The 22,828-nt window shown below is 30.4% G+C and overlaps 2 protein-coding genes across 2 annotated transcripts; both read right to left on the bottom strand.

Moving 5' to 3' along the window:
• Positions 1 to 5,957: 5,957 nt before the first annotated feature.
• Positions 5,958 to 10,619, bottom strand: LOC21396328 (histone-lysine N-methyltransferase, H3 lysine-9 specific SUVH4). Its single transcript, XM_010101730.2, has 12 exons — positions 10,565 to 10,619; positions 10,346 to 10,452; positions 9,681 to 9,866; positions 9,226 to 9,324; positions 8,512 to 8,610; positions 8,242 to 8,291; positions 8,061 to 8,149; positions 7,796 to 7,955; positions 7,126 to 7,231; positions 6,866 to 7,048; positions 6,498 to 6,731; positions 5,958 to 6,326 (listed from the first exon to the last, which is right to left on the bottom strand). Exons 1-12 carry the CDS (start codon positions 10,617 to 10,619, stop codon positions 6,213 to 6,215), a joined length of 1,482 nt encoding a protein of 493 aa, XP_010100032.2. The 3' UTR covers positions 5,958 to 6,212.
• A 60-nt stretch (positions 10,620 to 10,679) lies between these two features.
• Positions 10,680 to 13,005, bottom strand: LOC21396327. Its single transcript, XM_010101729.2, has 5 exons — positions 12,900 to 13,005; positions 12,224 to 12,638; positions 11,884 to 11,913; positions 11,014 to 11,079; positions 10,680 to 10,715 (listed from the first exon to the last, which is right to left on the bottom strand). The coding sequence occupies exons 2-5, from the start codon at positions 12,611 to 12,613 to the stop codon at positions 10,680 to 10,682; spliced, it is 522 nt and encodes a 173-aa protein (XP_010100031.2). The 5' UTR covers positions 12,614 to 12,638; positions 12,900 to 13,005.
• Positions 13,006 to 22,828: the final 9,823 nt, after the last annotated feature.

Raw genomic sequence — 22,828 nt, 5'->3', positions numbered from 1 at the left:
AGAGAGAGAGAGAGAGAGAGAGAGAGAGAGAGAAGAATTTCTATGGTGAGTGAACCTTATTTTAGTTTTCTCATACGACATGATATATATATGTGTGTGTGTGTGTGTAAGTCGGATATTATGAGAGAAGAATACCGCAGCTAACAGCTTATTTTTGTTGTTGACTTCTTGTTGTTAAGCCTACAATAGCAGCAATAATTACGGACTATATGATAATGATAGCAACAATATACTTTTTATTTTTAAAATTTTCCTCCTCACACTTTGACATCCTTTCAGGCAATCCGAAATTCCCATGCACACGTCCAAGAACTCCTTGAGCTCCCGGGATATCTATTAATCTGCGCTGCCCTTACTTTTATTTTAATGTTTTAGTTTAAACACTAAGGAGTTATTTTTCTTGGTGATACGATTGAATTATGTTTACGTGATTACGTTATTTGAAAAATAAAAGGTATATCTGTCACTGATAAAAAATAAAATAAAATTTTCATTTAAAAATCACTGAGACATGATTGGCCAGTATAAAAGTTGGACTGTAAATACTTACATAGTAAGATTGTCTAGCATTACTTGTAAATTAATCCTAAAAAATATATGTATATGTACATGTGTATTAAAAAAAAAAAAACACACACACACACACACATGTTTGGTGGGAGAGAAAAGTGGAAATATTTAGAGAGAGATACAAGTAAGAGGATTAGTTGTTTGAAATTTGTTAAGATGAATTAGTTAAAGGAGAGAATGAATTAGATGAAAAATTAAAAATCCTGTAATCTTTTAGGTAATACTGTAATTTTGATCCTTCAAAAAATCAAAAAGACTGAAAAATGAATTTCATATCAACCATAACTAGAAAAAAAAGTCTTTTCTTTTATTTATTTTTGTTCTGCCTACATTATATACACTTCATCCTTTTCTATTTTCTTTCCCTCTTACCAAACGCCATATAATCAAAACAACACAATCATGCCATGTAGTTTTGTTGTCCTAATACGTACGCTATAAAGAACGTTAGTTGTTTATGGTATGTTGGGTATATAGCATACTAGAGAAGTTGGCAATACATGGTGATGATGGCCAATTTGTCCCACATCATTGAAGACAGAGAAGATCAACAGAAACAGACCTTTCGATCCATATATTTTTGGAAACTATGATTAAATTTATTGACATGTCATCAGTGGCAGCCAAAATAAAATTTCAATGGGACATAAAGCATATTTTACAATAAATAAATAGAACAACAGTAAATATAAAAAATATTACCATAGTATTTCTCAATAACTATAAAATATATTACAATTACCCTCATCAAGTTTGCATATTTTGAAAGTGTTGCATAATAACTTCATTATTAATATGATCAACAATTTTTTTTCAATATATACAACCAAACTGTCATTCATCCATTGATCTCCTATTCGATTGCGTAGTCAATTCTTCACAATATTCATAACAGAAAATACCCTCTCAATAGTAGCAGTAGCAACAGCTAAAATCAGTGCTAAAGCTAACAACCAATAAACTCATTAATATACCAAATATATTACAATTGCCCTCATCGAGAAAACTCTTGAACTTTTCGGTAAAGGAAGTGGGCACAAAGCACATAATAAATAAAGGAAGAGAAAACAAACCTGAGTAGTAGTGGGCGTGGTGGGCCAGCAGCAGTCCTCAAGCAGACATTGCTTGTTGAGAGAAGATGAGAAGAAGAGTAGAGTGGAGAGAGAAAAGACAAATAGGAGGTTTTTAATTCAACTTGCATGGGGGCAAAATAAAAAAAATACAAATAAAAGTAATATTTTTAAAAAATTATATTAAAAAAAATTTTATACATAATTTTCGTGGGGGCATGTGCCCCCACTTGCCTCCGCCGTTGCATGTCATGTGCATTCATGGCCGTGTTTAGAATTGATCCGGTTTTTATTTTTCACATTTTTTGAAAAAAAAATGAAAACGTCGTTTGGCACAATAAAGACAAAAAACAGAAATGAAAACGATTTTTTGGTTTAGTGTAAAATGAGAGAGAAATGAAAAACAACTTTTAGTTGTTTTTCATTTTTTATTTCTGTTTTCTCCTCTCTCGAGCAGAGAGAGAGAAATAGAGACATTAATGAGTTTTTTTTTACACTGAAAACAATCTCTTGATAAAACTACTAAACGCATTTTCAAAAATGATTTCTGTCTGAGATTGAAGACGTTTTTATTTTCATTTTCATACAAAAAAAATAAAATCATTTTGGAACGAGTTCCAAACGCGCCCCATAATTTTCATGAATCATAAAACTACAAGAAATATTGTTTAAAAGAAAGAATATTTTAAGAATTTCTCTTATAGGATCAGAATAAATAAACTATTGGTAGTTTTTTATTTTTCAGTCGTTATATTTGTATTAGAAACTTCATATTCTGCATATTTTTTCAATTTGATTTGATTTTGATCATATTCAAAGGTCAAAAAATTAGTCATACCGATAAAACGGTCTATTAGAGACGCTATTTTATTTTATTTTTTATAAAAAATGTACTAAGAGAAATATTGTATATTTTGTTGAACCTAAAATATGGTGGTCCGCCTTCAATAGTTAGAAAAATCCTAATCTGTATTTTTATTCTTTCAAAACTTCATAATCGCAAATTACAACCCCAGAGGAAAACGACAGGAGATAGTTCAAGGAGTGTATTTTCTAATATCTTATAATAATAATAATAATAAAAGGAAAATAGTAGAAAATTGGTCAATATGAAAAGTTTAAAAAAAATATATAGACCATTTTTTAGTTATAGAAATTAATAGGCCATAATTTGTCAAGTTATGGTTCATAACCAGATAAGTTATGGACAAACTTGTCAAGTTATGGTTCATAATCAGATAAGTTATGGATAATAACTTGTCAAATTATGGTTTATAACCAGACAAGTTATGGACGAAAATAGTAATTTGACCTATTTATTAACTTATGTAAACTATTAACTTATTAATTTTAATTCATCTCAAATCTTGACATATTTTTCTATTTCTCTCCTAATAAAACTTGGGAAAGACTTGTGAAAAGAGCGTCTCAAACACACACTCAAGATAGGCCGCTAAGGCACTAAGATGGCATAAGAGTAAATGCATAATTGCTACTTATTTGTTTATCTATTTTTTAAGGGTCCATAAGAAAAAGAAAGTCAGTATTTAGTTTGGTAAAACGTCTAACTCCATCAGGATTCCATGATAATCTCAATGATCGTCGTACAAATATAAGATTCGGAATTAGGTGGTAATGAGACACATAATGGACATTTGTCATATTTAATTTAATTTAATTGATAAGAACATCTGTTTTCCTTTCATTTTCTTATTCCCAAATACTAATTTGTGAAATTACCAATTTATATGAAGGTTTAGCAGATGCTATATATCTGGATCTAAATATTATGTGGTAATGGTCAGACCCCTGTTAAAATGCAAAGCTGTATTGCACATCTTTAGTGGGCCCCCCCATGAGGAAATAAAATAATATTTAACTGGCCATAAATTTCAAATTAGTGAGATTTTTATCATAAATGAACCAACACAATTCTTTCTTGAGGGTGAAGGGTTGAGTAAGAAAGAGTTCACAGCAACAATATCCTTCGGTTCTTGGCCTTTCATTACAAAGGTAACTTATAAACAAAATATTCAGTGTTACATGTAAAATGACCCTTTTTTTTTTCTTTGCACATAATATTAGTCGTTTTCTTTTTTTTTTTTTTTTTTAAATTGTTTTGACTCTTGTAATGGTCAAAGGGCTAAGGACAAACTTCATAGAATGCGACACAATTTGCATAAACTAAAGTTGAATGAATGACCTAAAATGTTTGAGCAGACATTCTAAAAATCTAGACAAGATAAGTAGGATATTCTTTCATTTGCACAATTACCATAAGTCGTAACTTAAATAATTGAAGGCTCGTTTAAAGCAAATTTTTAACTTTTCACTTTTCAGCAAAAGAAAAAAAAACAATTTTAAATTTACTAGCGTGACAAGGAGCCAAAAAAAAAAAAAAAAAAAAAAAAAAGTTAAGCATCATCAAAAGGGTATCCCACCTTAGGGCTAAAATGGGGTTTTTCTTATGTTTACGGATAAATCACGTTTTTTACTAATCTTTAATCATCCACTTGACCTTTGAGTCTACGCTTTAAGGAAAATAGTGGGAGACAGACTACTTGTATTTATTAATCTTAACTCCATTGGTAATAAATATAATTGGTTGGAGCATTGACCTTACCTTGCGCTACATAGATTATTTTCAAACAAGCTCTCTAAATTTTAATTAAAGTATTTTTTATTAACTAAATATAGTTAACAAGAAGTGGTTAGTTATTTTTTCTTTTTATTATTTTATTTTTTATTTTGACATAAATTAAAAGTTAAAAAAATTATTTATGTTTTAAACTCAAAAAAATATTAAAATAATACATATTTAATTAAAGTAGAGAGTGTGGTTTCACTAAAAAGCTGTTATTTAAAATAACTTTCTAACTAAAAAGTTATTTTAGTTAGAATTTAGTTAAAATTTAAAGAGCTCTCTTAGAGATTTTACAGTCATTTTTTTGTGGTTTTTTATTATTATTTACTTTTTTTCTAATTTGCTGGTTGTTTCTATTTGGATGTCGTTTAGCCCTTTATAATTTAGTTGGATGTCGTTTGGGCCTTTATGTTTTCGAGAAAATTAGATATTCTAACCGGTTAAATAATCTTTTTAAAAAGTTCTACCCATTAATTAGTTATAATATAAAAAATAAAAATATATGAACTAATGTGGACTCCATTTCAATAGATATTTTTAAAATTTGCCCTTTCTTTAGTATAAAGAGTTCTCTAAGACATTTGAAAAAAAATTAAATTTAGAAAGATTTACTGTGCTTACCTTTATGAGTGAATAGGTCTTGATTATTATCGTTTATTTTTTATTAATATAATGATTTAATTAAAAAAATATTAATAAAAAATAATAAGTAAAAATTTAGACTCATACACTTTAAAAAAGCATTTATCTCATTTTTCTTAAAATTTATGTAGTTAAAAAAAGTACATAATTTGTCATAGTTTTACGAAGGTTTATTATTTATGCCATTATAAGTAATTGCATGCTACTGCAGCCTTTTGTTTTTTATTTATTAATTAAAGGCTTTTCTGTACAGATACCCTTTAATTTTACAAATTTAACATATTAATCCTCAAATTTTATTCGTAGTAATTCACTTTTTAAACTTTAAAATTTGTTGTAACGTTGGTTAAATTAAGAATGAAGTTTAAATTTTAGTCAATTTCTTCTACATAAACGTTAATGAGGGAAATTATGATTTTTTGCATCGAATTAGTCGCATACGCACATCATGAGCGGATTATTTTTTTTTTCTTTTCTTTTTTTTTTTTTTAAGATGAAGGCTAACCATTTTTTGGCAGAAAAAAAATCCAAAAAAATTAAAATAAGTAGAATAAAAATTTTAAAAAAAATGAAATAGATAAAAGTGTTTACTCGATTGACCTTGAAAAATAAACTGTTATTTTATATCATATTAATCGGAAAACAGGCACCTCTCTTAGAATAAAAATGGGACGTATTTCACAAATGGTGCACACAAAAAGGTTTGGCGAGAATTCATAAATAATTGTTCATTTATTTAGAAGAAAACAAGTATGAATAAAAATTTAAACAAATTTATTGAAGAAAACCATTGCATGTTTTGCCAAACTCAGTTTTTTCTTCTTCTTTTTTTGTGTCCCTAATTTAGCTAAGAATCTAATTTTTGTAATCAATCCAACAACAAATGGTAATCTTAATAATGAATTAAAAATATATATAAAGATAATCCTCAAATAATATTGAAAGGAGCTAATTGCTACAATGTGGGACGGGACACAATAAGCATAAATATAAAATAATTTAACATTAAATGCTCAATAAGTTTGGCAACAGTAAACATAGGCCTCCCAAGCACATAACATATAAATATGATATGTATAATAATACAAATAATAATCGAAAATAAAAATTTACATGATTTGCATGCGCGTATAGCTGATTCCCATTTCATCACCACAAAAAGAACGGCCAAGAATTTTTAAAGTTTCTTCAATGACAATGTGGGAGTGGGAGGCAAAAATGAGCCAAAAAAAAAAAAGAGAGAAAGAAATAATAATAAAGCAGAAACTTGGGTATTTCTTCTAGTACTAGTGCAGCCACTTTCGACAGCCAGGTGCACCACAGTGGCAAGGTAACTTTTTAATCTTACCATCTGGACCAACCACGCTATCAAGTTCAAAACCATAGTCATATGTGAGCTCCTGCTCCACACATTCAAAAAACCACCATTTTTTTTTTTTTTTGTTAATTAGTCTAACAATGTTAATAACTGAAGAAAATGATTTTTGAACAAGAAAGAAAGAAATTTCAAGGTATTATCGGCTTTAGATATGAAACAAGTTTTATAGACTTGTAAACCAAAAGAAGCTCACCTGTAAAGGAACTATGTTATCTGCAGCAAACAACACAACTCGCGCAAGTCTAATGTCATGGTGAGAGCTCAGAACGCACTGAACAAACAAGTTGGGCTCACAACTGTGATTAATGAATCTGGCAACGTTGCCCCTCGAACCTGCATCGATGCAATACTCGGGTACATTTTCGGATGTCTTCCCTCCTCTTTTAATACCACTACTACTTGGAAGAGATACATCCCTCCATCTCCTCTGCAGTGAAATGATATAAGGCACTTAAAACTTTATGCAGAAGGTTTACAAGTTTCATATAACACCGTTTAATTTCATAGAATAACCGGCTTGATATGTTATTAAAAAAGGTTTTCATAAGATGATAGCTATACCTCTCGTCCTCCTATCTCATTAATGGTTTGCAAGCAATCAATCTCGAATATGTAAGGATTGCCAGCATCACTGTCCACTTCATCAGTCCTCCTAACAACTCCGATGTATTCACATACTGGCGCACCAGAAGGAATATAGTCCCAAGATCTAACAGCCCAACCTTTATCTGGAGTCCTATAAACCTGTTAAGAAAATTAGAAAGTTACCGAAGCAGGAAAAATGCAATATCAAAATGCCTGAAGGTTTGCACTCACAATACCTCAAGACGGTATTTTAGTCCCTTCTGAGACGTACGATTTACGCATTTAGGTCCACAGCCACAGTTTGGGCCACATTCAAATACAACATCCATGGCCTCCACTAGTCTGCAAGGGAAAAGTTAATGAGAGCATTCCGGTGGACTTGGAAAATGCAATTGGAAAGAACAAAATCTAAGGCATAAGTTGTCACCACATCTCATAAGGGAATGTTGTCACGGCATCTATAAATCCTGCATTTATCTTTTGAGTGCATCTTCAATACAATACCAATGTTCTACTTCAATACTAAAATTTGGCATTTAGTTAAGAAAATTATTCTTTAATGCACTGCCATTCGATTGCCTTTTTACTTGATAATAATAAGTTGCCTTTTTACTTGATAATAATAAGTCACCTTTTTGCATTTGATTGCGTATTTATTAATCCATTACCCTTTGTCATTTTCTCAATTTTTGAGAATTAAAATTTTCTTTGTACAAGTTCCAAAACTTAAAATTTTATGAGAAAAAGTTAATCTAGTGTCTAAAACAGCGTTATGTGTGGTCATTTTTACACTTTTCTTTTTGTGTCATATATAGTTTTAGCATTTGTACTGGAACTGAAGATGGTATTAATAAGCAAGAAATGATGTTTTTATCATTATAGTTTTCATTTAAATGCTTATCTAACCTGCCACCATCTTGAGCCACGTATGGAAAGTCGGATGGATTGCGTTTAGCACAAGCACAGGTTCTCGGATCAGTGCACTCGTCTTTGCAATTGCATCCACGAGCACTAGGCGGGATTTTAACATTACTTGCAACTTCAATAGAGTTTATATACGTGAAGCCTACATAGAACAAGTAAAAAGGATATACGTAAACCAACAATAAAAAAGAAACAGAAACTATGAGAAACTATTTTGAAATATATAAGAAAATATGTAAGCTCTCACCTTCTGGCGTTTCAGGTGAATCATCAACTATATTGGTAGCAGGGACAGGTAAAGTTTCTCGACCATAACTAATATCCTTGCAGATCAATCTTAGAAAACGATAAACAGTCGTTAAGGTGTATGAATTTGTCAAGTACTAGAAAGAAAGCTCATTTATGAGCACGATTTACTATATTCATACCCATGTATTTCAGACTGAGCTTGGCTGCCTTTCCCGCGAACAAATTGAACCTGAAAGTTTCATCAAGTTTCTCCATATTAGCGAAGATGCGTGTTGCTCTTGAAGGGATAAAGTCAAGTTTAATCCATAAATTGAGGTCCCAAAAGTAATTTTTGAATTTAAATCCAGCAAGCTAAAAACTGCTTCCAGAGATTTTGGTTTGAATTTTGTGGCCCTTGAACAAAGTAGGCATAAAAGCTAAGATAAACAAGGAAAATAAATAGTGATGACCTGATTTGTGACTAATTCAGGTTGTCCTGGAAGTCGCTTTAAGCGGTACTTAAAAACGGTAAATCCAGAAACTCCTCTCTCAGCCCAGTATTCATCAACCTGGAGAAGGGGGGAGGAAAAAAAAAAAAGATTATGTAGCACTTTTAGCCACTTTGTAGAATCATCGAACCATAGTAGTAACAAAGTAAACGATCAAAACAAGCAGTACCAAACAGGGCAAAAACAAAAAAAAAAAAACATTGGTATTTATTGACTTGTGCAGAACTAAGTTTAATTACAAGTCTCCATTAGTCAGAAGCTAGGAGCCTAAGAATTTAATTTTTCCTTTTCCATTTCCCATTTTTAGATTCTATAGAGAATCTACCAGACGTAATTATTCACCACACCACTTCAGTAGTTATTATCATCAACAGGATGTCCTGCTTCTTTCTTAGTCACCACTCAATTACTTGACTGCCTTTATTATCTATCCAACAATGAAAAATTCTACACTTAAATATCAATTATCATTCAGAAGTATTATTTTCATGCAAAAATTCTACATTTGGATATCAATCATCATTCAGAAAATCTATGTTATGGTAAAGAATTACATCAGTTCAGTGGTTTAACAGCAGCTCATTCACACTTTACATGAACAATGTGCTCGTAATTTTAACTGCAAGAGATAAAATTAAAGAGGGAAAACAAAAAACACTTATTGGAATGGCTGACCTTGTATAAACCATCATATGTGTAAAGCCTTTTAGTAATACTATTCGGACAATCATTTCCGCGAATTACTCTGATGGGTAAAGATTGAATCATGTTATTCTGCAGAAAAAGGGAAAAATATCAACTTGGTAATTGGCAGTTATGTCTGTCTCAATATCTGGCTATATTTAAGACCATATATCTGAAAGAAATAAAAATAAATGAATTTATTGAAGCGCGCGCGCGCACACACACAAACTCATAGTACACCACCAGACGCTACATTGTGTCACAACTAATATTCGGGAAAGCTCAAATGAATAAATAGACGGACAACTGAGAGAATTAGTGGAAAAAACAAAACAAGAATTTAGGACTTTAAGAAACGTAGTGTTTTCCATACTACACAAAACAAACGAATCTCAAACAACAAAAGGGAGTTACAAGATAAAAAGATCGTAATTCCTTGGACACACCTTAAGAGCCAAATTACCACGTTTCATTACTTGGTCTTTAATTTGACGTTTATTGCCAAGTAAGTCATGTCCACCTTGACCTGTGTATACAATTTCGTCGGAGTTATCAACGTCATCTTCATATTGGCCAGACAACACAATTGCTACCCCAACGGGAAAGACATAGCCAGAGTCTTTATACTTCTTCTGCAGAGTTCATAAGATCAGCATACTGATCAGATTAAGTCTCTTAAGTTCAGAAAGCTAACACAAGAGGACAACTATCTAAAGTGCCAAATTAATAAGAAATCATGAAAACCAATCCCAGTCCAATGCTGGAATTTGAACTAACTATATGTTTGACACCATATAGCGATTTTGATTCTTTTGTTTAATAATTTGCTGTTAACTGCGTTCTCACTTTCAACAATTGGCTCCATTTTGTTGTCCGCTGACAAGGTTGATAATGTTATGAATCCCATCTAAACACAACTATCAAATAGACAGCGGCAGACAGAAAACCTTAGGAGATGTTTAGTGTTGGTATTGACTTTGACAGATAAATTTTGAACACGCAATCATTCATTACACGGTGAAATTAAGTGCACGAATAGAATGAGACAATAGAAATATAAATTCTCCTGTAATTATCTGTGACAAATATGCATAGATACAGTACGCGGTACCTTGCCTTCACTTTCTCCTATAAAACAAATGCCAGCTAACCAGTGCCCATGAATTCCTACAGCCACCATCTCGGTCCGAGAAAAAAATTGATCCCCCACATTAATACCTGTATCATTAGAAATTAAGAAACTAAGGGTGGGGAAAGTCATTTTGAAATACAATCTTCCTTTCTGGGCTCTGGCTTATGAATTCAAATGACACAACTATAAATCACCAACCCGGTAGATGACCAAAACATTTTTCAGGGTATAGAACTTTCCCATCCTTCAACATCTGCCATGAACATTTAAAGGTAAGTACTTATTTTTTTCACTGGTTATTAAAGGCATCAAATTAGCTACCAGAACACTCGTGGTAAACACCACAGACCTGAAGAGCAATAATAAAAAATGCAACGGAAAAAGTGAAATTATGGGAGGGCAGTCTCATGTCAAAAATAAGTGTTTACTATCTGAACTTTTCAACAGACAAAATCAGAAGAAAATATTGGGTGAACTTCATAAAGATGATGTTGCAATAGAAGAAAAATAGGATGCCAAGGAGGGCGTGGATAAGAACCAAGGGCATCAAAATTTTTTATTTAGAAGTGTGAAACTGAGAATGAAAAAAGGCATAAAGTTTCCAAATAACATGCTGTCTAAGTACTACACTAGATCTAGCATCTTGCCTTTTTCATTGCTTTCAAATCAGGTCGCTTGGAAGGCTTCTTAACGTTGTCGTCACCTGCCCGGTTCTGCAAATATTTGCATAACTAACATAAATATTGAAGAAAAGGTCAACAACTGTCTCCGTACCTTCTACTTTATTTATACAAAATGACAATCACAATGAAGAAACTACTACCACCATCAACTTCCAAACTTGAGAATACAAATCAAGCACCTAAGATACAAAACAAACTCGCAAGATTCATCCCAATACAAAGGGGCCTTCCATATACCACTTCGTGTGCATATGCATGATATGATCCGACCACATATGTCCTAGTCATTTCTTATTTTAGCACTGGAACCTAGTTATTAAATAATTAATCAGTGAAACTTTCCATTCAAAGGAAACAACTAACAGGATCAACAAGTTACGAAGAATTTCTAATGCCTTGTTTGGTAGGAGGGATAGGGGTGGGAGGATTAGTGGATTGATTTTAAGACTTATGGTTGTTTGGTAGAAGGGGTTAAAGGAGGAAATGAATTGAGAGAGGGATTCAAAATTCTCTACAGGACCTCCAACATTGGTACTCGTAAAATTGGTTACCAAAGACATCCTAAAGGCGCACCAACCGCTGGAGGGGATATAGAGAGAGGTTGGAAAATTTTCATTGTTAATAAATCTTGTTTATGCTTTTACCCAAAAACTTTTTGAAATCATTACTCGTGTAACAAGGTTGAGAGAGAGAGGAAAACAAAATATAATTGTCAAACAAAAACATAGGTTCAACATCATCACAATCCAACAAACATATACAGCAACCACTAGATATTTCATATGAGAGAAATAGATGTAAAATGTGGGGGAAAGAAATCAAGGTCAAAATAACCTTTGCCTCCTTGCTTCTCTCCTCTTCTATCTGCACAAGAGCAAAAGACATTATGAGTTGAAAGTTATAATGAAAGTTCAGCTAGTAGTCAGTATGGCTTCAAATCTTAAACCATAAAAATCAAGAAAGTTTCCCTGTAGATAAAAGACATAGCTAGTAATGAATATCCAAATTATCTACTCATCGCATAAAAAAAAAAGAAAAAAGTTGTTTTGGGCATTGGTGTTTTAATGTATCAGTACTTCTATGAAAACAATTTCTCAACAACAAAAGAACTTTTAAGGCATTTCAATTTTATTTGCAAAACGAAAATGTCTCTTTGTGGATATAATCAAATCACCTTAACGAAGTGAAGGTAATGTCCATTGAAGATTCTCAATGTCTCTTTCACCCTTTTACTGTAGTTGATTCCTTGTTCATCCATCCTAGAAGTGCTGATAATCGGCCATTTTTCTTCGTCTTTTGCATCGACGATCCTTGTCTCTCCACCGGCATTTGGATTTACATCCGATACAAGATCAGTTTCATCTCCTTTATCTTTTATCCTCGATTTTTTCCTCGATATGTTAGGCAAACATGGTTTTTTAGAGATGTTTAATCTAGGCTTTTTAGTGATAACAACGGAGTCGTCCTCCTTCCCGTGTGTTCTTTTGCCGTCAGGGCCATAATAAGGCCTTTTTTCTTCTGGAATGTTCTGGAGTCTCGGGCTAATCCTTCGCGGGGCACCCATTGATTTGAACTGGAATCCAAAATCTCTATGCAAAACAAACAAACAAACAAACACCATTTTTTTCAAAAATAAAAATAAATGTTGTAGGTTTCCTATAACGAAAACAAAAAATTAAACGACTTCCAAAACGTTCTTGAACCAGCATCTACCAGAAACATGCTTATATACGGAAAAAGGAATGATCTTTAATCTCTAAAGTATTGAAAACGAATCAACGGCGATTAGAGGAGTTTGGGTTTGGAGTAATAATCTGAAAAAGAAGTGAGAGGAAAACCACGAATCATACTGTTAGGAGGTGCGGAAATAGACTTGAATTGCACGCAATCGCGAAAAACGAGAGAGAAAGTCGATCAATGGAGAGGAATGTAGTCTAGGGTTTTGAAAGCTGAAAGAGAGACGTTTGATTTTTGAATTGGGGATTGAAAGAATAAGAAGAAGAAGAATATAAGAGGAAGAAAATGTTTTAAAAAAAAAAGGAAGTTTGAAGGACGCGAGCGAGCGGGAAGTAAAAAGGGGCAATTCACAATTATAGCTACGCCTAATTAAAAGCTCTTCTTTATTTTTTTTGGATAAATTTTAACCTAGTTTAATTCGCTGATTTAAGTTTTTAATTCGAATTAAAATGTGATTTTATGTGAGAATATTTAACTGTAGCAGAAAAAATTAAAAGTGACTTTTGATGAGAGTTTTTAACTGTAGCAAAATTGAAATTAAAATCTCGAATCTGTGATGTGAAATGAACGAGGCCTTTATAAATTATTCCTGAACTTTGTCACTTGTATCAACATGTCTCTTGAACTTTAAAATATATATGTTGTACCTCCGTAACTTTGCCACTTGGGTCAATATGCCCCCTAAAGTTAACGCTGTTTAGTTTTTTAACGGAAATATTTATAAACACCTCAAGAACTTTGTCACTTGTGTCAATATGTTCCATAAACTTTAAAATGTACATGTTTTGCCTTATGAACTATGATATGTCTCCAACTTTTCACTCTCCATCTTAATTTTATCAGTTTTTGAACGAAAATATTGATATGACCATTAAATTACTAATTATCTATGATATTTGACCATTAAAGTTTGTTAAGTTAATGGTTTCTTAAAGTTTGTGTTGATTTTTAAAAAAAAAATGTATAATAAAATAAATGACCTGAACGCATTTAGATCTAAAAATGTTATTTATGTATAGTGCATAAATATGTTTTATGTCGAGCACTTCTATCTGGGTAAAATATTAAAGAAAAAAACTAACAAAATTCAGTACATTATACAGATTTGCTCATCATTTTCCCCTTTTATTGCCTCTAATCAACTAATGTTTTGAGAATATGCGCTTAACTAACATTTTTAGAGGAGAAGGTATTCAACAAACCTCAAATATCATAGATAATTTTCAATTTAATGGTCATATCAACATTTTCGTTTAAAAAACTGATATAATCAAGATGGTGAGGAAAAAATTGGAGACATATCATAAGTCGGGGGCAAAACATGTACATTTTAAAGTTCATGGGGTACATTAATACAAGTGATAAAGTTCAGGGGGTTCTTATAAGTATGTCCGTTAAAAAATTTAACGGAGTTAATCTCATAGGGCATGTTGATACAAGTGACAAAGTTCAGGGAGTACAACACGTACATTTTAAAGTTCAGGACATATGTTGACACAAGTGACAAAGTTCAAGAGAAATTTATAAAATTTGTCCTTTTTTTTAAAACAAAAATGCTAGGGGCAATGCTCATCACTACTCGAGTTGAAAGTTTGGTCCGTCCAGCCTGATTTTAAAAAGGAGAAAATCGACCCAGCCCAGCCAGTCTTAAAGCTCGACAGGTAAGAGACGACTCAACTTGGTCTAAAATTTTATAATATATTTAAAAATAAATTAAAGCATTTGGGCCGAAAACGGGCAGGCCCGAATAAGCTTTCAAGCTTGAAATCTCATCCCAACTCGACTCAAAGGTTAAGGCCTTGGACAACAATGACGAGTTTCGAGTTGACATGTTTACCCCACTCCAAACCTACAGCTTTAATTATCACTATGATATTCTTTTTTCTTTTTTTAGAAAGTATTATTTGGTATTTTTTTATGTAATACTAGACAAGACTTTTAATATAATATGTGAGAGGTGACATGTAAATTTATAATTGATTAAAAGAAATTGAGCGTAATAATAAAACATTATTCTTATAGAAAAACAACAACTTCAAAGTTATAATGTTTTCTTCTAAAAAAAATTATAATTTTTTCTTGTGCTGAATCTATTACAATTGATATCTCAAGAGTTTTTTTTATTTTTTTAGATGATTTTCACGAGGTTTCTTATTTTGTCACTATTGTGGTTATGATAATTTTTTTAGTATTTAAAGAAATAAATATAATACTCTAAAGTAAGCAAAGTTTTGTTAAAATACTGAAAACAATTTTCTTTTAACAACCGGCCCTAGTCCGGCCCGAGGGTTAGGATTAGAATGGGTCCAGACCAACAGTGACGGGTTCAGGATCGGGCTAGATGAGTTAATCCAGACTTACAGGTCTTGGCCTAATCCAGAGGACGAGCATGCACAGGCAGATCAAACAAAGAAAACATTCGGTCGAACTCGAGGGGCAGATCGTATGTTTTATACAAGGGTGAACATCATGTGGGTTTTTGAGATTTGTCAACCCACCCAATTAAGTTGGGTGGATTGATCTAAAATTTTACCCACTAATCAACCCACCCAACTAAAATTTGGGTGGGTTGGGTGGGTTCATTAGGTTGAACATAATAAAGAAATAAAAAATAAAAAAAGCTAATCATTCAACCCAAATTTAAAATTGTATACAAATAAAGCTAACTTCATTATAATATTAATTTTATAAAGTTCTAAAATTATCACATAAGTTATAAACTAATATAAAAATAAAATATATGCAAAATAAGTTAAAATATATAAGTTGTAAACCAACAAACAAACAATAATAAGAACTCATGTAAAATATAATAGGTTGTCAAGTAAATAATGTAAGATATGAGACAAAAATTATATATTATGAGGTAGGAAAATATTTATTTATATAGATAAATAGATTAGGCGGTGGTTCGGGTTAATTTAGGTTAAGAAAAACTCAACCTAAATCCACCCAATTAATAGTCAGATAGGGTAGGTTGGGTTGAACTCTTCATCGAGTTGACCGGATTTGGGTAAAAATGGGTTGAGTTTGGTGGGTTAATCGGGTTCGTCAGATTGTTAGGTTTTTGGTCACTCCTAATTTTATATATATTTTTTAAAGGAAAAATTGCTCAAGTTACCTCAGAGCATATGGTTCTTGATTTTTATCCATACTTTTGATTAATATATTTTTTACTAGTATAGTTATTTGAATAACAAGAATATTATTCCAAACTAAAGTGTAAAGATCTAAATCTATGCACTCTAAAGGTATTTGTCTCATTTTTTTTTTTAAAAGAGAAAATTGTTAAACTTACCCTTAAAAATATATATGGATTTGAATGTTTATCTTTTACTTTGATTAGTACTATTTTATTAATATAGTTATTTGATTAAAAAAAAGTATTAATAAGTACTATTTTATTAATATAGTTATTTGATTAAAAAAAGTATTAATAAAGAGTAAAGAGTAAAAATCAAGACTCTTCAAAGTTATTTTTAAGAAATATTTGTTAAGATTATTCTTCTAAAAAAAGTCATGGCTAGACGACCTGTATCTTTACGTGGCTTGGGCCGAGAAGTGGGTCGGCCTTTAGGCCCAATAAATATTTACATATACAGTAAGGACATTATTGAAGAGAAAATTGTTTAAGTAGGGCACAACAATAAAAGGATAATTTAAAAAAATGTCATCAATAAAATGATACTATTTTATTTATGTTATTATTGTTAAATTTATTTTATATCATTAATAATTAAATAACTTACAAATTATCTTTCATAACTTTTAAATTATTTTTTATAGTGACATTAAAATTTTATATAATAATATAACTAATAGTTGAAAAAAATAATAGTTAAACTTCAAATTTTCTCATACCACGATTAGGAAATACGGACTAAGTTTAAAGTGTAGAAACTTGCGGTTCTTGGATATACCTCTTGTCTCTGTTTTTTGTTTTGTTTTTTGTTTTTTTTTGTTTTGTTTTGGTGGGGTTGGATCTTTCTTTGGTCTTTTGGTGGAACTTGGAAGTGGAACACAGCATCTTACAGTATATACTATTATTATGCCTACTTATATTAACACGGACTTTAATGAACAACGACAACTGACTCACAAATGAAAACAAAAAGGAAAGCAGTAATGAGCTTTCCAGATTAGCGGTCAAGTAAAAATAAACAATCATATATATCTTAGGAAATTTATTTTATAGTACTAAAATGACAAGTTGATTTACGCATAATCAGAATGAGTATCAATTAGAGTTGACAAAATTTAGAGCGGGTATGATTTAAAGTGAATAATCATAGTAAAAAAAGTTGTTTATTTGGTGACAAGATTTAAAATCAGAATCACTTTAAATCTCATTCACGCGTTTATTTACACTGAGAATTAAAATGAACTAGTATAAAATTACTAATGTACCCTTTAAGTCATTTTTATATTTTTAATTTAAAAATAAATTGTGTACTTATTATATTAAAATTAATCATAATTAAAATATTTAGTGTAATAATAGGATAATAAATATAAATTATACACTTCTTTAAAATATAAAAATAAATCGTTCAAATTTAAATAAAATAAATAAGAATAAAAAATAGTGTTACAAAATTAAAATATATTATTAATTTATTAACAAATAAAGTACATATTTGTTATATTAAAGTTATGATATTATATCATTAGGCCAATAGAATAAAAAATGTAGGTTGTAATTATTATTAATTTATTAACAAATAAGTACATATTTGTTATATTAAAGTTATAATATTATAACATTAGGCCAATAAAATAATAAATATAGATTGTAATTATTATTTTTAAAATTTTTTAATTATATATTTATAAGTAAAATAAAGACATGATAGTAATTTAATATTAGGAATGAGAGTCATAATCTCAAGGGGGCATGAGAATGCTAATCTCATTCCTCAATCTCAACTTTGAGTGGGGTCCACCAATCTTATTTCCATTTTATGATAAAAAAGAACAAGTAAATATGAGATCGACTCTCATTCTTATAAATAAACGTGCCAAAAAATGAACTACTATTAATTTTTTACTTTTCAACTATCAAATTTGTATTAAAATTGTTTGTTCTACATACATTTTAATTTGATGTGATTTTGACCATTTTTAACAATTAAAAATTAAAAATTTATTCATTTCATGACTCAAATCATATTATTACAATATTTTCTCTCATAAAAATTTAAATTTAATTTTTTTATTATAATATTTTTTCTTCCGTACACAATTCAAGTTAACATACCCTAATATTATTAGCTGGCCGACCTATCACCAAAGAAATGCAACGTGAGGAGGACTTTTTGCGCTTCAATAGAATGAAATCGTTAAGTTTCCAATATCTTATCCTAAAATTAGAAAAACATGGAACAAGTGAAAGTGCATGGGGATACGAGTTAAAGTGAAAGGGCAGATAATAAAACGCACGTGAAAGTAAAGAAAGAAATAGGAGAGAATCTCATACCCAGACCCAGTCATAGGGTGGCTGACCAATCACCAGATAGGCTGCTTTCTGCTTTCTTATGATTAACCTCACATGTTCTTTGCTAATGTGCATTCCCTTGTTTTTATTTTTCTCTTTCTGCCTCTTCCTTTTCATTTCTTTCTTTTACCATCCCTCTCTTCCACTCCCTTCAGTTTTTGTTCCACTTCCTCCTTGTGCAGACAACGCCTATTCTGCTTTACAGAAATGTTATTTGTCGCAAAAATACTTAATAGGATTCATTTAACCGATTTGAGTTTAGAATTCGAGTTTTGTTACAGTAAAAAATTTTCAGAAACAGTACATTTAACTTTTTTGCTACAGTAAAAAACTCTTACATAAAATCACATCTCAACTCAAATTAAAAACTCGAATCAGCGAACTAAACGGACTCTAATAAAATATAAATATTATAGTATGAGGTTTATTTTCTATTAATAGTCATGCTCAACACTAGTAGTATTTCTAAACATTTATGTATTTATCACTGTTGAGAATACAATTACTACAGATGTAACGTAGCGCTGTTTATTGGGAAAAGAAAAAGAGAAAAAAAAAAGAGAGAAAGAAAGTAATGTGAGATTCAATTGTTATATCTTTTGTCATATAACTTCTTGTTGTGTTGCCATGTGTGTAATGATCGTATAACTAGAGATAATAAATAGAAATACTATTTGCTATAAGGTTAAAAAAGTGCCACGTCATTTTAAAGTAAAAATACCATGTTGTTGCTATACAATTTTAGACTATTAATTCACAGTAAAATCATACTAAAACTGAAAAACTATATAAATTGAAATGGATCTTAACAAAATATTGATCCCCGACGCTCTAATGTTAATTTACATATCTCCTGTTTTTTTTTTTTTTCCCTATTTTTTGGGTTAAATTTATGTTGTACAAAGTATCTATCTGAAAAATACGTGATTTGTAATAGGGGAAAAAAAAAACATCAGTATTTATTTTTTGACTAAAATGAATTGAAAACGAATAAAACGTCAATTTATTGTTTATTTCAGTTGTTAATGCGTGTGGTATTCACAGTGAAAACGATGTTTCAGCAACATATTCTTATGTGGGTTCACGTGGAAGCCAAAAGCTTGATGTAATAGGAAAATTTTGATGGATCGCAATTTTAGATCACTATACAATCTTATTATAATCGTAGCGTACATAAAATATATATATACACACATATGTGGAGAATAACTGCAATGGAAAAGAAAACATCAGAATTTATTGTTGAAAGTATATGAAGATCATAACAATTATCGAACTTATCTAATGGTTAAGAGAATAACTGCATAATAACATCAAAAAGATGATGAATTCTACGATAAGATAATAAAAAAAACTTCTAAATACTATTATAATTATTATTAATATTACACAATAAAAATCCTATTAGATCTCAGTGTTTACATATTACACGCGTATGACAGACGTATCCTACTGAATCTGGTAATATAGTTTTAAGTTTTTTTTTAACAAAAACAATATATATGTTTTTGTGTGTTCTTTAAGACAAACAGTTGGGGTTTTTTCTGCTTGAAAGTTGAAACAATATAATATGCGGCGGCAGATTTACGGGATCTGTTATGCTATTGATTTTATTGTATAGAGCCTTCAAAAAAAATATTGTATAGAGTATTGATATATTATTTCTCATTTGGCCCGAGGAGGAGTACTATTTATAAATAAAATAGAGTATATAATATACGACAAGGTTTTTTTTTTTTTAAATTTCATTTGTATTTTTGTTTTTTCAATACTAAATTTAATAATAGGACACTGAAATGTAAATGTGAGTCTTTAAGCAAATGCGGCTGACCCTTTTCACTGGTTGGCTCCGACTCCAAGTGCCATCTTCAAACCTATCACACAACTAACCAACTTACCCAACTCAACTCCAAAATCATATCAAAACATGTACAATAAGCATATTAGTACTTCTCTTCTCCTCTTTTTGTTTGTTTAATGCAAGAAATATATATATATATATATGTATATGTATATTGGTAGAAATGCAAGGCAAATGAGTTATAATATCTTTTATGTGGTTAAGCTGTCAAACTTATGTGGTGGACAGGACAGCAAAACTATAATGTGCAAGTTGAGCCTTTACTTGTCAAACTGTCTCCGGCACTAGTATTTGTCAAAACTAAGATGTCTTATGCTATATATTCGTCCCAAAGCAAGTACACAATATATGTTTTGCTTGCAAAATCTCAAGTTGGGTATCCTCTATTTTGTAGGTTCGTATATATATTTAAGTAAAGTCTCTGATTTATACCGAATTAAAACGGCACATGTATATTTTTTTTTAAAACATATATATGTATTTAGATAAATTATAAATATATTCTCATATTATATATATATTTTAAAATATATATATATATGTACCACTCTAATATGATAACAGATCATATATTTATAAGGTGAGTTTACAATCCGGCCTTCACTATTTGGACAACCAAAACGTCCGTGTATTTTGGACCATAGATTAGCATGAACGGATGAGATTGATTGGAGGGCAAAAGTTTTATTGGGAACCGATGTCAGATGTCTATCAGGTCACCCATATCTTTTCTGTTTTATTTTATTCATTAAAAATTCAGATGGTTTTTCATAACATACCAAGCGTGCAGTCGTTTTGCCAATTTTGGGTTAAAGTTTTGCTGGGCCTACGTGGTAGGGTCAATCAAACGAATACCTTTGAATGAGAGAGCCAAAAAAAAAAAAAAAAAGAACAAACAAACAGAAACCTTTGAATACTGACATAACTTCTTGCTTTTACCATTTTTTTTAATTCTATTTTCTCTACCTCTCTAAAAAAAACTCACATTTTAAAAAATCATAACTTTTTAGTTTCATTTCGGATTGAAACAGTTCTTTTTACTATGTATTTAGAGCGAAAAAATAACAAATTAAGATTCATATAATCTATATAATTCTTCTATGAACATCAAATTTTTATAAGATTTATTATTAAAGGCTGAACTTTTTCAAATAACTATTTTTAACGCTTTATTTAAACACTTCATATTTTATTCACATTTCATATTATAATTTATTTGATATCCAAATAACATTCAAATTGTACTTTAAATTATCTCAACTTTTAGTTTTTAGTTCAAATCAAGATCTCGTTTAGTTTAAGGGTTTAAATTATGTGATTTGAATTCTACTTGAGATAATTTTTCTTTAAAAAAATGTTAGTTTAACTATTTGCACTCTCTATATTCAAGGTTTGAAATTAAATAATGGGTAAAATAACAAACAACACATGTCAGTAAACCAAACCAGGAGTCATTTTTTCTTTATTGTGTTGTTTATTGTAACCCTCTCTTTCTTTCACGAGTAGTTCATTTTCATATAAAATCATAACTTTACTGTTAGACCTAAGATTGACATGATTTTTCTTTTTATGTGTTCATAATGACGAACCGAACAAAATAATATCCGTATTGATTATGTTCTTTTTTACTGTGCATTGTCATATTCGGTAAATATAGTACTATATGTGTAACATGATGCAGAATGATGTTTATGATTTTTTAAAAATGTCATAATGAGGCGATTTTTCTTTTTATATGCTCGTTGTAAATAACCAAATAAAACAATATCCATGTTGACCTGGTTATTATTCTCTAACATTGTCATATTTTATACTTAGTATTGCTCATATAATTTGAAGTAAAATATTGGTGTTTCTCTAATCCTAAACGTTGTTATTCCTATCACACTGAAGTTGAAGGAAAAAAATGATTAGTTCATCGGAAATACGTACGGTTCATATCACAGGTGAAAAACATAACCACAATAGTGCCCAGAAGTTATATTTAACAATAAGAATTTATTATTCTTTGAAATACTTTTTTTTTTTTTTTTTAACTTTCTATGTGTTTGTAGCAATGAAATTGTTATTCATATTAGCTAATTTTTTTTAACAAAATATAATCATATTCGGTAGTTCGGTTTTAGATAAGGCACTTCACACTGGATTGCTAATAATTTTCCTTATTAATGTTCATTGTTTAGTGTTTTATGTGCTAAAATTTTTAAGCAGTGTTAGGGGTGTAAATCGGCCGGGTAGGGTAGGATTGCGCCGAAAAATTGAGCCTACCCGACCAGTGCGGGTTGAGAAAATTTTGAGCCGCGACACTTTCTTAAATCTACAAACCCACAACGTTTCGGGTGACCTCGGGTAGGGTAGGGTTACTCGGGTTGGTGAAAGCAGATAACTAATATAAAAACAACTAGAATATTTCAATTAGATTGGTACCCTTCTAACATACATAATAGTCCATATAAAATAAACAGTTTAATCTAGAATAAATAATCCATATAAAGATAAACAGTCCATATAAAAATAGTCGCAAAATAGGACATGAAATAAAAGTTAGTCCACTCCAAACTGTTTACTCCAGAATAATAGCATCTTCATTCCCAACTTGCCCCTCATGTGTTGCAACAAAATTTGACAAATCTTGAGAAGAAAACATAACAAAAAAATCATCAGAATCAAGTTTAGAACAACAAAAT

The sequence above is a fragment of the Morus notabilis genome, unplaced genomic scaffold, assembly GCF_000414095.1.
Source record: "Morus notabilis unplaced genomic scaffold, ASM41409v2 Scaffold324, whole genome shotgun sequence".
In the NCBI taxonomy this organism is placed as follows: Eukaryota; Viridiplantae; Streptophyta; class Magnoliopsida; order Rosales; family Moraceae; genus Morus; species Morus notabilis.
Note: the sequence above shows the minus strand (reverse complement) of the source record. Positions and strands in the feature narration are given on the sequence as shown.

What these genes read in the sequence shown, in the direction of transcription:
- LOC21396327 (XM_010101729.2), bottom strand. Translation starts at nt 12,613, where the DNA reads ATGGGTGCCCCGCGAAGGATTAGCCCGAGACTCCAGAACATTCCAGAA. An exon ending in ATTACCTTCACTTCGTTAAG is followed by an intron (nt 11,914 to 12,223) that starts GTGATTTGATTA and finishes GCTCTTGTGCAG; the next exon opens with ATAGAAGAGGAGAGAAGCAA. An exon ending in AGAGAAGCAAGGAGGCAAAG is followed by an intron (nt 11,080 to 11,883) that starts GTTATTTTGACC and finishes AAATATTTGCAG; the next exon opens with AACCGGGCAGGTGACGACAA.
- LOC21396328 (XM_010101730.2), bottom strand. Translation starts at nt 10,619, where the DNA reads ATGTTGAAGGATGGGAAAGTTCTATACCCTGAAAAATGTTTTGGTCAT. An exon ending in TAGGAGAAAGTGAAGGCAAG is followed by an intron (nt 9,867 to 10,345) that starts GTACCGCGTACT and finishes TGAACTCTGCAG; the next exon opens with AAGAAGTATAAAGACTCTGG. An exon ending in ATGAGATAGGAGGACGAGAG is followed by an intron (nt 6,732 to 6,865) that starts GTATAGCTATCA and finishes ATTTCACTGCAG; the next exon opens with AGGAGATGGAGGGATGTATC.